This window comes from Monodon monoceros, unplaced genomic scaffold (genome assembly GCF_005190385.1).
Source record: "Monodon monoceros isolate NGI ecotype Baffin Bay Population unplaced genomic scaffold, NGI_Narwhal_1 Super_Scaffold_9, whole genome shotgun sequence".
In the NCBI taxonomy this organism is placed as follows: domain Eukaryota; kingdom Metazoa; phylum Chordata; class Mammalia; order Artiodactyla; family Monodontidae; genus Monodon; species Monodon monoceros.
Genome location: NW_021703786.1, coordinates 4140465 through 4158757, shown reverse-complemented (window position 1 = coordinate 4158757; position 18293 = coordinate 4140465). Strand labels below are relative to the sequence as shown.

General features: G+C 34.3%; 1 protein-coding gene across 5 annotated transcripts in view; it reads right to left on the bottom strand.

Annotated features, from left to right (window-relative positions):
* Positions 1 to 18293, bottom strand: part of STXBP4 (syntaxin binding protein 4) — a 180306-nt gene that overhangs the window by 52529 nt on the left and 109484 nt on the right. For all 5 annotated transcript variants that reach the window (XM_029211804.1, XM_029211807.1, XM_029211808.1 and 2 more), the window contains 3 exons: positions 11896 to 12012; positions 11357 to 11406; positions 9670 to 9803 (listed from right to left, as the gene is read on the bottom strand). In XM_029211804.1, the coding sequence (XP_029067637.1) occupies positions 9670 to 9803; positions 11357 to 11406; positions 11896 to 12012 (301 nt within the window). The remainder of the gene's footprint in view (positions 1 to 9669; positions 9804 to 11356; positions 11407 to 11895; positions 12013 to 18293) is intronic.

Below are 18293 nucleotides of genomic sequence, written 5' to 3'. Positions count from 1 at the left end.
TATACCCATCCATGGGCACTTTCAGTATTTCTATCATCTATAGAAGGTCGGCAAGGCCTCCCTCTCCACGGACAAGACAGTATGAAATATGAGAGTCCTCGAGGCTGCCAGTTAGACACAAATATTCTTTATTATTTCAAACTTTATATCCATGAAAAAAAATTGAGTTGAAGCTGGGTTTCCTATTCAAATTTTTACTGCTATATTAAAGACTAAAATGATACTTTGGAATTGTTTTCAGGGATTTTAGCACATCATTTTTACGTGTGCTCAGTGATTTAATAATGATAAATTATATAAACCTACATTAATAGAAATCTTTCATCACCTTCCAAGGTTTCCAGCTTTCCAAAAAAAGGAGGGAGGAAGAGAATAGTTATCATATCAGACTAGGTTGCGAGGACAAAATCCTTTTACATAATGACAATGAATGATGAAGGTTATAATGACTATAATGAGATAAAATAATGATATATTATAATGATGATATGAGCCGCTTTATAAACATTAACTTTAATCAGCTAGTTACTTCAGTAACATTATCTTTAATCCTCATAACAACCCTATGAGTTGGTGATATCTCCATTTTTTTTTTGCGGTACGCGGGCCTCTCACCGCCGTGGCCTCTCTCGTTTCGGAGCACAGGCTCCGGACGCGCAGGCTCAGCGGCCATGGCTCACGGGCCCAGCCGCTCTGCGGCATGTGGGATCTTCCCGGACGGGGGCACTAACCCGTGTCCCCTGCATTGGCAGGCGGACTCTCAACCACTGCGCCACCTGGGAAGCCGTCTCCATTTTTATAGGTGAGGTAAATGAGACTCAAGAGAGCTTACATGAACCTCTTTTGGGGCTTTTGCACAAATCTATTAGGTGTTAGAGCTGGAATTTGAAACCAGCATATGGTCTTTTCACTATGCTATTCTGCCTCTATAATAGTAAAAGTGAATCTTTTTGACAAAGATATTCATTTAGGGTGCAAACAACTACTTTTTATGTAAAAACGAAAGACAATTTCACAAATGTTACTTCATTTCATCCCGTAATGTAATAAGCTGTGATGCTCATTCTTTTCATTTTGTAAATGGAGCAAAAGTGAAGTTGAGGAAGTTACCTAAGGTTTAAAAAATCTTATCCAGGAATTAGGTTTTCTCACTCCCAATGCTGTATCTACTTTGACTTTAACTTTCATTAGCATTTGGGGGTTATTATAAAAGAAATGAGAAACATCAATAGCATTTATAGTCCCAAGATCTAATCATTTTAATGTAATTGGTAATCTTGGTTGGATGAGTTCAGAAGGTCATAAATTTGTGAAAAATATTATTAAAGATTTTAAAGTTTTTGTTTAGGTACATTTATTATTCTCTCTTTATACAATGTTTTGTAAATGATTCCAAAGAGCTTTTATTTATTTATTTACTTTAATTAATTTATTTAATTTATTTTATTTTTCGCTGCACTGGGTCTTTGTTGCTGCACTTGGGCTTTTCTCTAGTTGAGGCGAGTGGGGGCTACTCTTTGCTGCGGTGCATGGGCCTCTCACTGTGGTGGCCTCCCCTGTTGGGGAGCACCGGATCTAGGTGTGCGAGCTGTAGAGTGAAGCCTCAGCAGTTGTGGCACACGGACCTAGTTGTTCTGCGGCATGTGGGATCTTCCCAGACCAGGGCTTGAACCTGCATCCCCTGCATTGGCAGGCGGATTCTTAACCACTGCACCACCAGGGAAGCCCAGAGAGCTTTTATTTTTTACTGTGAGGTTTCCATGGTGTTTAAAAATTTATTTTGCTTAAGGATGCTTTAAATTTTAGAAGTAACAAATGCTCACTCTAAAAATAACAAAGAAAAAAAACAATCAAACAATACAGAGGTTTCTTAAAAAAAAAAAAAAAAAAAAAGCTACTCTCCCAATCTGACCTCCTGAGAAAACAACTATATCACTGAGTCAGGTATCCATCTATACCTGATTGAAATTTATTAAAGCTTCCTGAACCAATGTAATCTGTTGCTTTATTCTGAATATTTGTAAGACATGAAAATTAGTCAATGATTCTAATTAAAATAAAAAATGAACTCTAAAACATATCTTTTTTTTTTTTTTTTTGCAGTACACGGGCCTCTCACCGCTGTAGCCTCTCCCGTTGTCGAGCAGAGGCTCCGGACACGCAGGCTCAGCGGCCATGGCTCAAGGCCCAGCCGCTCTGCGGCACGTGGGATCTTCCCGGACCGGGGCACGAACCCGTGTCCCCTGCATCGGCAGGCGGACTCTCAACCACTGCGCCACCAGGGAAGCCCTAAAACATAATCTTACCTTTACATAGCACTTTATATTTTACAAAGTGCTTTTATACTAGTTCATTTAATCCTTGAAACAATCTTATGAAGATTGTATCCCCAGTTTAGAGACAGGAAACCAAGACTCCGAGAGGTTATCATATTTTATCATATCTAAGATAACAATGAATATAAGGCATCCTGCCATTTTAGATGCTCCCAAGGAAAAAAAAAATTCTGCCAATTAATTGCGATATAATGACTTAACTATACCCCTGTGAGACTTATAGGACTTAATAGTAGAAGGCCTAGGTTAGTGTCCTGGCATTGTCCTTTCCAAGAATGTGACTTAAGTTCTCTGAGCCTTAATCTTTTCAAATCTTTTAAATTAGACATAATAATGCCTATCTCACAGGGTTGTGTGAGAACATATTGATGTAAAATGGTACTTTTAAACTGTAAAACTCATAAAATTTAAAAAATCTTCTATATATTTGGTATTATTATTTTAAAATATATTATTTGTAATAGTAATATTAATATTCTGTTGTTGAAGGCAGGAACTTCTGAATCTAAATTGAACTATTTTATCATGTTAAATAATCATTAAAGCTGTAGCTGTACACAAGTGCTACTGCTGCTGTCTTTCTTGAGATGAGTGAATACTTTGTCCTCATATGAACTCTGGAGAACACCTATTCCATTAACCTAAAAGAACGCATTCAGTTTGAATGAGGACATTTTCAGGCCTTGAGGGAAAATATTTCTTTCTGCCACCATTTACATTTTGCTTGTCCAGTTATAGGATAGAAACATGAACTATACTTTAGACATCCTATTATTATAGTGAGTTCTAACTGTGCAAGGAATTAGTTTCATTTTTTGGAAGAGAGCAAATTCACTACACTTTACCATCTATGCCTCTGTAATTTCTGAAGCATTCCTTGTATTTTTTCTGCTTTTGTGTTGGAAATCATTTCATGTTATAGTGTGTTCACCATGTTAGTACTAAGGTATACAGCCTTTTACTTAATTAAATCCTAGATATTGTGCATTCTGCAATCCTCTTGACAACTATATTCCTGCTTTGTGTGAGAAATAAGGTCTTGCTTGTCTAGCCATGCTTTCATACCTTACGGCTGCTGGCAGTATATGTGGTTAAAGTATATATCTGAAATACTGTCCTGTAAATGATCTTCTATGAAAACACAAACGATGTGGTAGCTCTGGGATTGACTCACCCTGGATATCTGTTTGTGTATACTAAATACTGGAAACATGGTGGCTTCCTGATTTTTATGACTGACAAACTGTATTATGTTTGCTTCCTATGTACCAATAGAGAATAGCAGATGGTTACTACAGATTTGGTATTATTAAATCATTTCAACACTTCAATTCTCAGTAACTTGTTTAATGAAAAAGGCAAATACCCAACACTTAATTAATGTGCAGAAGGGGCAGTAGGGAAATATGAGGCAGTCTGAGATCCAAGCTGATGACAGGCAATTGCTTTGTGCTTGTGGACTTTTGGTTGCTCATTGACCCGATATGCAATGAATATCAAGTTTAAACATTAATACTGAATTTCAAGTGTTCCAAAAAATTATACATGCTGACCAACTTCTCTTTTTAAAAATGAACATTTGTTCCTTGCTACTCCAAACCTAGCCCATGCTACTACCATCTCCTATGTAAATCATGTAATAGCCAACTAGTCTTCCTGCTTTCTTCACTCTTTGCTACTCCTACAGTCCAGTTTCAAAAAACTGCCTGAATGATCTTTTAAAATGTAGACCAGATTGATCACGTTATGCCTTCTGCTTAAAACCATTAATGGCTTCTATAATACTCAAAATACAATCCAAACTCCTTCCTGTGGTGTTCAAAGCCCTATATGATCTGGCTGCTTTCTAAATCTCCACCCTTACCTCCTGCTACTCTCCTGCTTGCTCATATGTATCAGATACCCAGGCTTTTTTTCTGTCCCTCAAATATGTCAAGATCGCTCCTATCTCAAGGCTTTTAGAGTTGGCCTAAAAAACTCTTTCCATATAGGTTTCCTCCTGGCTGGATCTTGGTTCAAATGTCACCTCTCCAAAAAAGGAGGAGTAGCATCCCCACTTACTCACATTCCCTTACACATCATCTGGCTTATTATATGCCTCACAGTCATCACTGTCTGGAATTGTCATGTACTTATTTGCTAACTTGTTTGTCCATCTCTGCCCTTACAATTTACTTAAGCAGCTTGATAGCAAGGATTTTGTTTATGCTGTTATCAAAGGGTCTACGTCAGGGTCTGGCGCATTGTAGATAATAAATAATTCATGAAAGAACGAAGTAATGAAACTAAGTGAATCTAAATGATTACCTTTTCTTAAGTGATATATTTTTCCCTCACTTTTTTTTTTTTTGGAAATAAAATTGTGCCAGGAAAGAAATTACTTATTTTTCTTGAGGCTAATAATAATTTGCCCACTTAAAACAAAACTGAATAACTCAAGTATAGTTTATTTTCCAGAAACGACCCAAGATTAAATTTGATATATTTTCTTAATGGAACATTATAGCAGTAACCTACTTTCAATTTGCAACAATATAAGAGAATATGTGAGCTTGCCATTTTCCTTGAATGGTAAGACACCACAAATATTTACAGTGGTTATTATCTGGCTCTGAATAACCAAGTCACTAGAGAATAGGTCTGTCTAAAAAAACAGGTGAAACTGTCTCTCAAATGGCATCAGATCACATAACCTATTCCCTATGCGTGAAACATTTTCCCCAATTCTAGGAGAAGAAAGATATATAAATAATATGATTACTTTATGGGAAGTAAATACCATAATGCCCATTCTAAATAGTATAGCTGACTTCCAAAGATATATATATATATATATATATACACACACACACACACGGCTATACACACGTATACACATGGTATATATATATACACACATGGTATATATATATATACATGATAAATTCATGTTGGTTAATAAAAATATGCTTTGAAGGAAATAAGGAAGGCAAAGATGAGAGTCTGAGACCTCGAATAAGTACAATGAGAAGATGCTATATCAAGTGTGAGCTTTGGATCCAAAAGAAAAATTGTGAAGGCCTTTAAATATTGCAGTACTGCATTTTCCCTTTTTCTCAAAGAGCCTTTTTCCATCTGTCTAAATAACTTCTAATTAGCATCAGAATGTAAAGACAAAAAGCAGCTATTACTGACATTCTAATTTTAAAAGTTCAAATATTGCCAATTTCAGACAGGAATATCTAAATTGAGACAGGAGTCTTACATAGACAAATATGTGTAATCGGATGGTTGTTGCTTGGTAGGGGAAAAGTTCATCTTTATTTTCAATGGGTTGAGTAAAACTATATAATTATTCAACCAATATGTAACAGTTGAACATCCATACTTCTGCTTTTATAAGAAATGCCACAATGAAAATACTTGTATATACATTTTTAAGCACATCACTGATTATTTTCTTTGCAAAAATACTAACAGGTGGGATTATCAGGTTAAAATATTTGACCATTAAAATTTTCTTTTAACTTTCAAAAACACTTTTCAAATAGACATTTTAAAAGCTCTTGATATATACTGCAAAACTGACTCCCAAGAATGTTGTGTCAAGTTATATTCCCACCTGTAGTGATGAGAGCACTTATTTTCAAATTTAATCGGTGGCAGGCCCAGATGGCTCCTAAACTGAAGGGATTTTTATTTTTGTTTAATGCCTTCTACGTGAGTAAGTTGAGAAAAGAAAGTGTATTTTATGCTGGAAGGTTCCTGCTCCTTGCTTCCTTCGCTCTGGCATCATTTGGGCCCTCGTGGGTGTTTGAACTTTTGCTCCAGCTGCTCACGTCGATCTTGTGTATCTCAGAAGCTGAAGACCCCAGTTATTATTATAGTTTTACCCTCTGTTTTTGGTGCAGGGAGGCGTTCCTTTCTCGGTTTTTATCTTTTGAACACACACACAATTTTAAACGTCATTTCTAAGTGTAGGAACAGAATGGCATGAGATCACCCTACCATCTTGATCCTGAAGTCTATTCTGAATCTTGACAGCTATCTCCTATTTTCTTGAAAGTGGACTTTTTCATAATCATATATTTCTATGTATACATATATATCTATTTGTTTATAAGAGCTTGAATGAACTGTGTGTGTGTGTGTTATATGTTTCTCTTTATACAAGCCTTGAATGTAGAGAGCTCTCTACTCAGAATTGGTTTTTGACCCTTGCAAGAATATGTGGATCCCTGGTTGCCCTGACACTCAACCAAGTTGTTGATGAGGGTATGATCTAAAGCTCAGGCTGGAGGCTGGCCCATGTGCATTGCATTGCAAGTATAAGGACAATGCATCAGTCTGAGGGGAGTGAGTCGTGAGCCAGGACCAGAGGCGGCTGTGCAGAGCAATATGGCCTGTGGTACAGAAGCTGCTGTGCCAGTTTCCCTTTACATTTATTTCTTTACATACATTTCTTGTATGCCCCAGTGTGTGTCAGGTCTAAAGTGTGTCTAGGCTGCCTAAAGGACCAAGCCCCAGATGGCCTTCTGCTTGACACAGAAACTGTGTGGACCCTGACTTCCCCCCTATTTTTATATTCCATTGATCATTTCCAAGGGAAGGAAGGTAGAAGCCTGTGTTTACTCTGCCGATTTACCAGGGAGTCAATGAGTTCTCTTTTTATAAAAAACCTCCTATTGGATATCCAGCCAGATATTGTTTCTTTTATTTTTTTTTCAGATATTGTTTTAATATGCATTTTTAAAAAATAGAACTGCCTCTTCCTGCTTTCATTACAGAATCTTGTTAATCTAGATGTCAATCAAATGAAGATTACACTTTAAAACATGTAGTTATTTCAAATAAAGATGACACTAAAGCATTGCAATACTGACCATGTAAATATTGATGGAGATCAATATAAGGGCCTCCAGGGGTTCCAGTACTGATTGAAAATGCCTATTATGTCTACATACTGTTTCACTGAAGGTAATGTAACAGAGCAGATCTAAGTTTCCTTATGGTTAGCAATAAACAACTGAAAGATAAGCTGCTGATACAGACATTTAACCGCAGTTTCCTGTGATGATTACGTTCTAACTCAAAATCAATAATAGCAATAAATGTTATATATTAAGAAAAGGTCTCATCTGTCACATTTTCAAATGTATCGAAGTTAACCAAAGCTTTAGAAAATAATTATATAATACTTACCATAGAGAAAAAGTATTCTTTAAATTAATTACTATAGATAGTAATGTGGTACCAGCAGCAGTAACAGCCATTTATAGAACATCTTATACTTTAAGGTACTTTACATGTATCTCATTTAATCCTCCAATCCTGCCACTTCAGATATTATAATCTCTACCTTTTATATGAGGAAACGCCCAGAGGTTAAGTAATTTGCCTAATGAAGTTGGATGACCAATTGAGGTGCCCTTTGGGGGACCTCTAGGGAACATCAGAGATTCTGAGGCACATTGTTTACATGGATTCAAAGTGCTGCTTGACTCTTGGCTGCCTATGTGATTCGTATACTTCTCCACTGCTAGAGGTATTCTTGTGAGAGATGGATGGCCATGTTTGCAATGCTGTAGAAAGCATTCGTGTTCCCTGTAATTTTACATCAGGGGTTCTTAAGTTGGGGTTCATAAACACTCTGAAAATGCATGAAAAAAATGTGCTTAATTGCATATTTCTGGGAAGAGGAATTTCACCAGATTTCCATGGAGTCCATGATCCAAAAATGGTTCAGAATTGTCCTCTAGATATTCCTTAGTGACTGGTTTTAACCTATAAGACCTAAGAAATCTTAATTTCATTTCTGAGGAAATTCCATAGTATAACATCCTGGAGTATACTTAAATTAACAAGAAAGTGGAGGCAATTACCCAAATGAAAATTTCAAATTGAAACTTGAAATAATCGGATAGCCATGGCAAAGGAAATGAGGTGGAGGCTGTGGCTGAATTATCTACCAGATGATAGCAATTTTCTCCTTTTCATTACAGATGGAAAAAGCTACTGCTTAAAGAGAAAGAAAAATGAGCTGAGCTTATCTTAATTATCACACTGAAAAAGATATGTCACATATAATTACAAAAGTGCTGGGAAATATGCAAACATTAGCAATTGTATTTCTAAATAGGAAGACAACTTAGAAACAATTTGCTAGTTTTAAGCAGCGGAGTGGGTATAATCTTATGACAGATAAAAAGTGAAGATGTAATTTTCCACTTTTCTTCCAAAGAAGTTCTGCTGAACTTCAAAAATTTTCTTTGAACAATCATGTTTGACAAATATAAAGGTTAATGCTAGCAAGGTAATTAAAATTAATGATTGCAATGTCCACTGGGCTATGTCTGTGCAGGTGTTTCCCTCCACTGTTCCCATCCCAGCTTAAAAATGTCTGATATATAAAATTCTGATCTTACACATAATACATTAGTAGTGGCTATTTTCATCCCTCCTAAAAAATAGGAGCAATGTGGCCTGTGGTGGTTACTGAGAACACGGAGGTTACTGAGAACACGGCTGACTCTGGGGGTGTCCAGTGGTTACTGAGAACACGGCTGTCTAAATAACTTCTAATTAGCATCAGAATGTAAAGACAAAAAGCAGCTATTACTGACATTCTAATTTTAAAAGTTAAAATATTGCTAATTTCAGACAGGAATATCTAAATTGAGACAGGAGTCTTACATAGACAAATATGTAAGGAGGTTACTGAGAACACGGCTGACTCTGGGGGTGTCCAGTGACAGATCATGCAGTCCCTTGAGAGAGGTATTCTCTCAGCTCTGAAGAGTAGGGAACTGGTTCAGCTGCTCTACAGCCCTTTAATTAGTTACCCTGCTGACTGCCCCAGGGTTTGTTCCTAGTTTTCCCTGCTTGTGATCTTGAGGGTTTTTCATGGTTCTACTTAACTCACTGTCTTTCACCTTTATTGTGTTCTGGGGTCTCTTGCATAGCTGGGCTCTATCTTCAATCTTATTCCATCTGTTGTATATTATTAAAAATTTCCTCAATGTTGAGTCCAACCTTCTAGGTTTCCAGTGCTGTTGTGGATTTATTTTTATATTTATTCTTCCATTTCAAAGAGACTTTAGATGGAAGTAGAGGTAAAAAAAAAAAAAGTCTTAATCAGCTATCTTCTGTTGGAAGCCATTTTGAGCACTTTAAATAAAGCAAGTATTCTCCCCCCACAATTGGTTGCATTAAGATTTTTATCGATAAGCTATCAGTTTTACTGTAGGCAAACCAATGCATTTAACAAGATTAAACTATCAAACTTGAAATTTTCTCCTTTTGTTTTGCTAAATAAGTTATTTTTAAAAGCATGAAAAAAATGCAGAAAACTTACAATCCATATCAAGTATGGCTCGGACAGATTTAACAAGTTCCTTAGATTCAAGTGCCAGTGTTGCTGGGATGTTACGTCCACTCCTTCCCAGTGGTGTGAGGGACGTCTGGGAAGCTAACATAGCTCTTCTTTCACTATGGAAGCAATAAAATAAAGCTAAACTTATTACACAATGAATAATATCTATCTTTGCTAAGTCTGAATTCTTCTTAGTTATGAAATTGTACAAAAATTTTTGATTGGGAACATTGTATTCTTATAGCCATAATCGAAATAATTCCCACAAAATAACATTTCTGTTTTCAATTCTTTATTATATAATAAATAGGCATATTTAAAAAATTAGGTTTACCTTATACATAAGGAGGAATGGATAGAAGGATAGCTTCCTCCTAAATCATTTGTTTGGCTTATTTTGTGAGTGCTTGTGTTATGCTAACATGATTTGGCCTTTTATTTAGTTTTGTAAACACTTAAATTAAGCACTTAAACATAAGTTTATTAAAGAGACATTTACTAGTACTTCTAGTAATATTAAATATAATTCAATATGTATATTTGCTCCTGAAATTCTCTCTTAAACTCTTCCATTTGCTATCCCTAAATCTAAAAAAGCCTAGAGCATTTATACCATTTTAAAAAAATGTGAAAGTCACCTGAAATGAATGCATTCTGATAAAATTAAAATGCAAGGTTTTACTTTTACCATTACGCTGAAACATTTACTTGAAAAGAGACAATTTTAGACTGATGACAAAGCCATCATTACTTATAATCCATCTTCCTAAGCATGATAGTATTAATTCACAAGGAGAAACTAAAGCATCAATTCTCAAATTCAAATACAGAGCCTTTATTCCGTGTAGAATACCAAGGCCAACATCCATTACAGATGATATAGTATATTAAAAAGACTGAGCCAAATTTTACTAGTGTTTAACTTTCCAAGATGTAGCAAAAAGTTGCTTAATGTTGCTTTTTTTTTAAAAAGTTGATGTATAGTTGATTTACAATGTTGTATTACTTTCAGGTGTACAGCAAAGTGATTCAGTTACATATATTAATGTTGCTTTTTAAAGTTACTTTTGTTCTGTGAACCTGCAAGGGCAGGCTCTGGCTTTTAAATAGTCATTTTTAATACCAAAGCTTTTGAATTATTATTCAAGGTCACAATGAAACCTTGGGTGGTGGGAGTTTGGGACATGTCTAACCCATACAAGCGGAATCTGACTGCTGAGTATTTTAACATCATACTGAAAATAATCACCATGGTATTCACATAATTATTTTACATCATAAGCAGCATAGATAACAATAAAAACATCAGATTTCACCTGAAGAAATAAAGTATTACATTAAAATGAGTTTAAAGGTGTACCACCATATGTACTACCATGTACTACCATATTTTTCTAAATTCAAAAATGCTATGTGGAAACTTAAAATATAATGAATCATCTTCATTTATTGAACTGCTGTTTTCACAGAAAAGGGTGGAGTTTTCCTATGTTTCTGCAAGCATACGTTGCTAGAAGTAGAACTACATTGCTAGTGGTAGTCTTTATAAAAGGAAAAAATTGCTTTGACTATCTTAAGACTTTAAGAGATTTTAGTATTTTAGCACAAGTACCAGGTGAAGAATGTAATCAGTGGCCATACTCTGCAGAAAGCACTTAAATTTTCTTACCTTAAATTTGACAAAGGAAGAGAATTATCACAAAACACTTCTTGAATAGCCTAGAGACAAACAAGAGAGTGAAGGTGATAATGTAACTTTGATAGCTTTTTAAAATGTTTTCTCTTGCTTAAATAATATTTATAACCCCCTCCACCCATATGATTAAAAAGGTGTTCCTGTTATATAGGGGAAAAAATCAATTACATTAACATACAATTCTACTCAGAATTATAATACACAGAGAAACATTTCTTTATAGGGTAGTTACCAACTAATGTTTACATAGTATCAAAAGTTAAGAAAGTGTTCATTAAAACATAGTATATATTTGGGATCATATTACCCTGTCTCAATTATTTCTCTTAATCTGTATGTTAGCTGGTCTTTTCATTATCTAAGCAATTTAAAATCTGACTGTAAGTCACCATTGCTGTTTTGAGCCCAGAGAATGTTTCACTAGCCATCAAACACCATGACATTTACCTGTATGTCAGTTGTCTATACATTTCTTAAAAATGGACATAAAGTGATGTAACAGGAAAATTTACCTCTACAAAATGAAGAAGCTTTTCAGTGGATGCCTCAAAAGTTTTTCGAGCCATTTCTGATTTTCGCAATTGGCAGTCAAGTACTGTGATTCGCTTTCTTAACTCCTGAACACTTTCCTGGACAGAGATATCAAAAGGAACGTATTATACATTTCTTCAATTTTATACTAGTGGCTCCTATTTTCATTTTTTATTAACTAATATCCAACATTACTATATCATTTATTTTCTCTCTTCTTGTACATATCTTCTGGTTTTGGGGGGTACTTAACTAATTGCATATTTTTAAAAGTTAAACTGCACAGAAATGCTGCAAACTTTTTAAGATAAGCTACAAATAACTTTTATTTTAATAAAAGTTATATAATAATACATTTATTATATATAATGTTATATATAATACACTTTAATTAGTTTATATTATATTCTTATATTAAAATACATTTTAATTAGCTTATGGCATTTCTTGACAACATGGTTACCAGAGGCTGACAGAAACCCTTATTAGTGTGGCACAATCCAACATGCTGAAGATATACATAAATATATATATATTTTTTTGTGGTATGCAGGCCTCTCACTGTTGTGGCCTCTCCAGTTGCGGAGCACAGGCTCCAGATGCGCAGGCTCAGTGGCCATGGCTCACGGGCCCAGCCACTCCGCGGCATGTGGGATCTTCCCGGACCGGGGCACGAACCCGCGTCCCCTGCATCGGCAGGCGGACTCTCAACCACTGCGCCACCAGGGAAGCCCTATACATAAATATTTAATGTAATATGACCCAATGTAAAGCTGAGCTGACGGGGAAGTAAAAGAATTCCAGGAAAAGTGAAGGAATTTCATGAAGATAAGCAATAGCAATGCTGAGTGAACCCACTGAAGTTAGAGTACACTGTAGCACAATTTGATCTCAGGGTATTTGCTGATCCTTGGAGGCCTATAGTTTGGGGTTTCATCAGGCACAAATGGCAAACAGGAGAACTTTAATGGGTGAATTAGGGAGAAACAAAACTTTTGATTTTGCCTCTGGTGAATGGTTAAAAGTGTCCCCCGAATAATTGCCAACCACAGTCCCCCAACTCATGCAGGTTCCAGGTCAGAATTTATACTACCTGTGTGGCCTGTACATTCATAAGCTGAAAATTTAGTTTAAATTGGTCTCTGGCTGGTAAAAGCAAACAAAAAATTTCTCTAGTGGGGTTATTTGCTAAACTCAGACATCAAAGAATGCCTACATTTAATGTATCAAAAGAACATGATCTCAGCAAATAAGCTACTATGGATGAAAAGTCAGCTGAAGGAAACAAATTATAGGATCAAACCTATAGAGATAGCAGCTACTGAAGTGATCAGATACAGAATATAAAGTTATGTTTAATATGTTTTAAAAATTAAGAATTTAAAGCATAATAAAGAAACAAGAAACTATCAAAATAGATCCAGGTGACACAAAAAATAGATCTGAAAAGTAAAAATACAGGGAGGGTGGGAGGGAGACGCAGGAGGGAGGGGATATGGGGATATATGTATATGTATAGCTGATTCACTTTGTTATACAGCAGCAACTAACACAACAATGTAAAGCAATTATACTCCAATAAAGATGTTAAAAAAAAAAAGCAGTAATAATTAGAAACACAATTTATGCATTTACTATCCAATTAGATACAGATGAAAAGAGAATGGGTGAACTGGAAGGCAGAGGTAAAGAAACTTCTCATAATAGAGCATAAAAATAAAAATAGAAAATATGAAAAGAGAAAAAATAACTGGAAGAAGATCTAGCATACATCCAATCTGAATTACATAAGACAGACTAGAAATAATGAAAGAGGAATAGGTCAGGATAAAAGCTTAGGGTTTTTCAGAAATGGTGAAAGACACTGTTCCTCAGATCAGGAACCTCATTCCATGAATCCCAAGCAATATAAATAAAAATAAGTGAACACATGACTGATCATAGTCAAACTGCTGAACACTAAAGATAAAATCATCTAAAAAGAAACAACAGATAGGAAACAAACGACAGACTGACATCTGATATCACAACCATAGAATAAAAACACTGAAAGAAATTCAGTGCCAATTTAACAATCTAAATGTAGCAAAAATATATTTCAAGAACAAGAGTCAAAAAAGAAGTTTCCAGACAAACAAAAATAGAGTTTATTACCAATAGATCCCCACTATTTCTAAAAGATGAATTTCTAAAAGATGTACTTCAGGAAAAAAGAAAGTAATTCTAGCAAGGATGTCAAATGAAAGGAAGAATGTTGAACAAAGAAAATGATAAACATGGAGGTCTATCTAAATGAAGGTTGACTGCACAAAATAAACTGTAATAGTATCTAATTTATGATGTTAAAAGTCAAGAAAGATCTAAAATACTTAGTTAATAGAAATTAAGCAGAAAGGGATGATTGGATTTATGTTTTAAAGTCCTTACAATATTTAGAAGAAGTGGAAAGCCAGTGATTAGTTTTATAATTTAAGTTAAAATAGAATGTTAACATTTCTAATATAATCTTTAAAAATTAGAAACCAAGTGTCTAACTTCTAAACTAGCAGAGTAAACTAAATGAAATGGGAGTAGGGGAACACAGAAGAAGTCTGACCCAATCCAAAAAAGAAAAAAAAAAGGGAGGCAAGAAATGACAAACAACTAGAAAACATGGGACAAATAAAATGCACAAAATAAAAGGGTAGAAATGAAGCCAAGTGCATTTGCGAATAAGAATGTAAATGGAAAGACCTTTCCAATTAAAGGTCAAAAATCAGTAAAATGGGGAAAAAAATCCAACTACCAGTTGTTTATCATAGACGCAATTAAAATATAAGGACACTGAAAAGTTGAAAGTAAAAGGATGGAAAAAATGCATAGGTAAATACCAAAAGAAAGCTGGTATAACTATTTTAATATCAATCAAAAATAAGCATTAAGGGGGAAAGAAGATTGAAGAGTCACAACATTTTCGTAAAAGGATGATAACATAATTCTAAGCTTGTATGCAATTAAAAACATTACTTCAAATATATACAGAAAATTTTAAAAAGTAATCACAAGGGAAATTTTAACCTATTCCCTGACAAAGAAATTAATATGACTAGAGAAGAATTGAACCCCACAATTAATGATCCTGATCTGGTGGACTATATAAAACAACACATCAAATGATTGCAGAATTCTTTTCAAGCTCTCTTTGAATATTTGTAAATATTGGTCATACAGTAAGCCATGAAGCAACCATCAATGAATTTTGGAGTTATCTATAGACTAGATTCTCTGGCCACATGCAATTAACCTTTCTGTTCCTCAATGATGTTTATGAATCAAGACACAATCATAAATATGTAAATTTCCCCCAAATTATATATTTAATGCATTTTCAGTAAAAATGACAATCGTATTAATTTCTTTTGATGGAATTTATAATCTGAGTCTAAAATACATATAAAAGATCAAAGGGTTATATAGGCAACACACTTTTAAAGAAAAAGAACTAGACAGGTTGATCAGATCAAGATTTAGAGTAAAAGAGACTTTTGAATGAGCAGTGCTGGTATAGTTGGTCATTCACTTAGAATAAAAAAGAAAGAATGAAATGAATCCCCACCTTATACAATGACATAAAACCATGACAGAAGGATCAAAGTTTTAAAACTTTTAGAGACAAATACAAAAATATCTTTGGGAATGGAAGGACTTCTGGAAAGACACATGAGAGAAAAGACTGAAAAGTTTGATTACTTGAAAATAACACCTGTTCATTTCACCAGAGGGTGAAAAGGTAAGCTATAAATTCCAGAGAGGATTTTTACAACATAAAATATAAGATAGGTTAGTAACCAGAACATACAAACAATCACTACATGTGAATATAAAAAAGACAAATAACCCAATGGAAAATGGTTAAAAGATATGAAGAAGCATTTCACATAGAAACACAAATGCCTAATAAGTGCATAAATATTAGCTCAACTGACTATCTGGGACAAGGGACAAAGCCCTGGTTTATTGCATTTGGGGGTGTAAATAACCCCACCATGGCTGATTTCAAGCTAACAACATGATGTGTTGAACATGCAGTTAAGAAGAAATGCACACAGTCAGCTCTCACAAACTAGTACCAGCTGGTCCCAGCACATCAGTAGCTCAAAATCATTAGATAAATTCAAATTAAACCACAATGAGATACACTTATCACACCTAACAGTTTGATAAAAATTAAAAGTAAAAGAAAGCAAGCATCAGCAAGGATTTGGGGTAAACGGTAATTCTCAATCATTACTGTTGGGAGTAAAATTGGTTCAAACACTTTCAAAAACAATTAGGAATTGCCTAACTGTAATTAGTAAAGTTGATCATACAATCACCATTCAACCTAGCAATTCCACTCCAAGATATGAACCCAAGAGAACTGTTACACATGTGGAGCAGGATATATGTACAAAACTGTTTTCAGCAACATTGTTCATAACAGAAGAAAACTGAAACGATTGGACTGTCCATCAAATACAGAATGGACAAATATACTGTAATATATCCACTCAATGGAGTACAAAAAAGCAATGAAAAGACATGAACTAGCTATAAACTTCAAATAGATGAATCACAAAAACAAAATTTTGAGTGAAAAACCAAGTTGGAACAATAAAAGTAGTATATTTCTATTTACATAAAGTTGACAAACAGGCAAAATTAAACAACATATTGTTAAGGGATATATGCATAGGTAGTAAAATTATCAAGAAATGTTTAACACTAAATCCAGGAAAGTGGTTTGTCTACTTATGAGGGTGAGGGAGGGGGATGCAATTGGAAAGGGATATTGTGGGTCTTCGAAGGTACTGGTAAAGTTTTATTTCTTAAGCTGAAGGTGAAAAAAAAAGGGAAATAAGTAAATATAGAGATAATATAAGGGAAAACTTGTAAGAAAAATAATATTGTTACAAAAAGAATATGCCTTAAAAATGAATATTGAATCTGAATCCTGTAATATCTTGGTCAGTGTCTCTTCAAGCAATCTCAAACAATTAAAAAAAATTTTCCTTCTATTTCTCCACTGGTATTGGGTTTGGAAAATGTTAAGATGCTCATGTATAACATCACCTCTTTGGGAAAAAAAAAAGATTATCTTCAGAGACAGGTTAATGATTTAGTTTACGATTTTGTTAAGAGGAATGGCATGAGACACCATTATGCTAAAAAAGAGAAGAACTGAATTAATTATATTACTACATGACTTAGGACAAAAACGTTTCTCAGCTAGGAGCTGGAAGAAAGAATAGCAAATAACTTATGCTTTTAAAAAAATGAATAAATTCATGTGAACTCCTTGAATGTTATATTATTTAAGAAGTATTTTTAAAGACTTGATTATCCCTCCAAAAGTAAATCAAGTTATTATTAAAAAAAAGTACTTTTAGTGTTTTGAAAATTCCCAAAATATTTTCAGAATCATGTTAAAGTTACTCACATGAAATAAGCACATATCTCTGATTTCAGAATGTAAACACTGGGTCAAGAATAATAAATACATGTAATATTCCTAAGTATTTCTGCTGTCTCAAGTAATGCTTTCCCCTTGGCCTTGCGGTATTATCAAAGGGTGACAGGAATGTCAACCTTCTTTTGGGATTGGTTTAAATGGACAGATGTGAGAAATATATTAGTGATTCTTAAGAGCTAACCGAAGGAAATTTCAGATTTTCTTCTGTATTTTGCTTTTCTAAAACTGGTTTCATTTCTACTTGGTATATTTAAAGTATTTAACTCTTTTATGTTTAAATAAATACACACAAATTTTTCAAATTTGTTTTATGTTCTCTTGAAAGATGACTGTATTAGAGAGATATAAACACTATGGTTATAAATGAACTCTATGAAGTTATAAAATATCTATTTCAATTTATTTAATTTTCTACCTTCAGTGAAATAAAAATGTCTGTTACAGTTTTTGAAGACCATTCAATGGTACAGTATGTTTTAAAAAAATCACATAATGACAAAATTCACATTAAAAAAAGTTCACATTGCCTTCTGGAAAGCATTCAGTATTTCACTATTGAAATTGTAGTCTGCTAAATTCAAACTCAAGTTTCTTTCTATTAATTATCTTGGGCCTTGGGCAAAAAATTCTTTAACTTTCACACTTCCTTGAGTGCTCTAATCAAAGAGCAAACCCCATCCCTAGACTCTCCTCCTCCCATCCCCACAGGACAAATTAGCAAGTTTAGGAAAAAGGAGGAAACCAATGTAATCAATTAAATGTTAAATAGTTCCAGGACTCAGTGCCTGAGCTGTACAATGTTGACCAATGACCTGAATAAATTTGGGCACATACTTTTGCATCCCAAAGCTATCTGGATAAACGGAGGCTCATAACCTTCACATTACC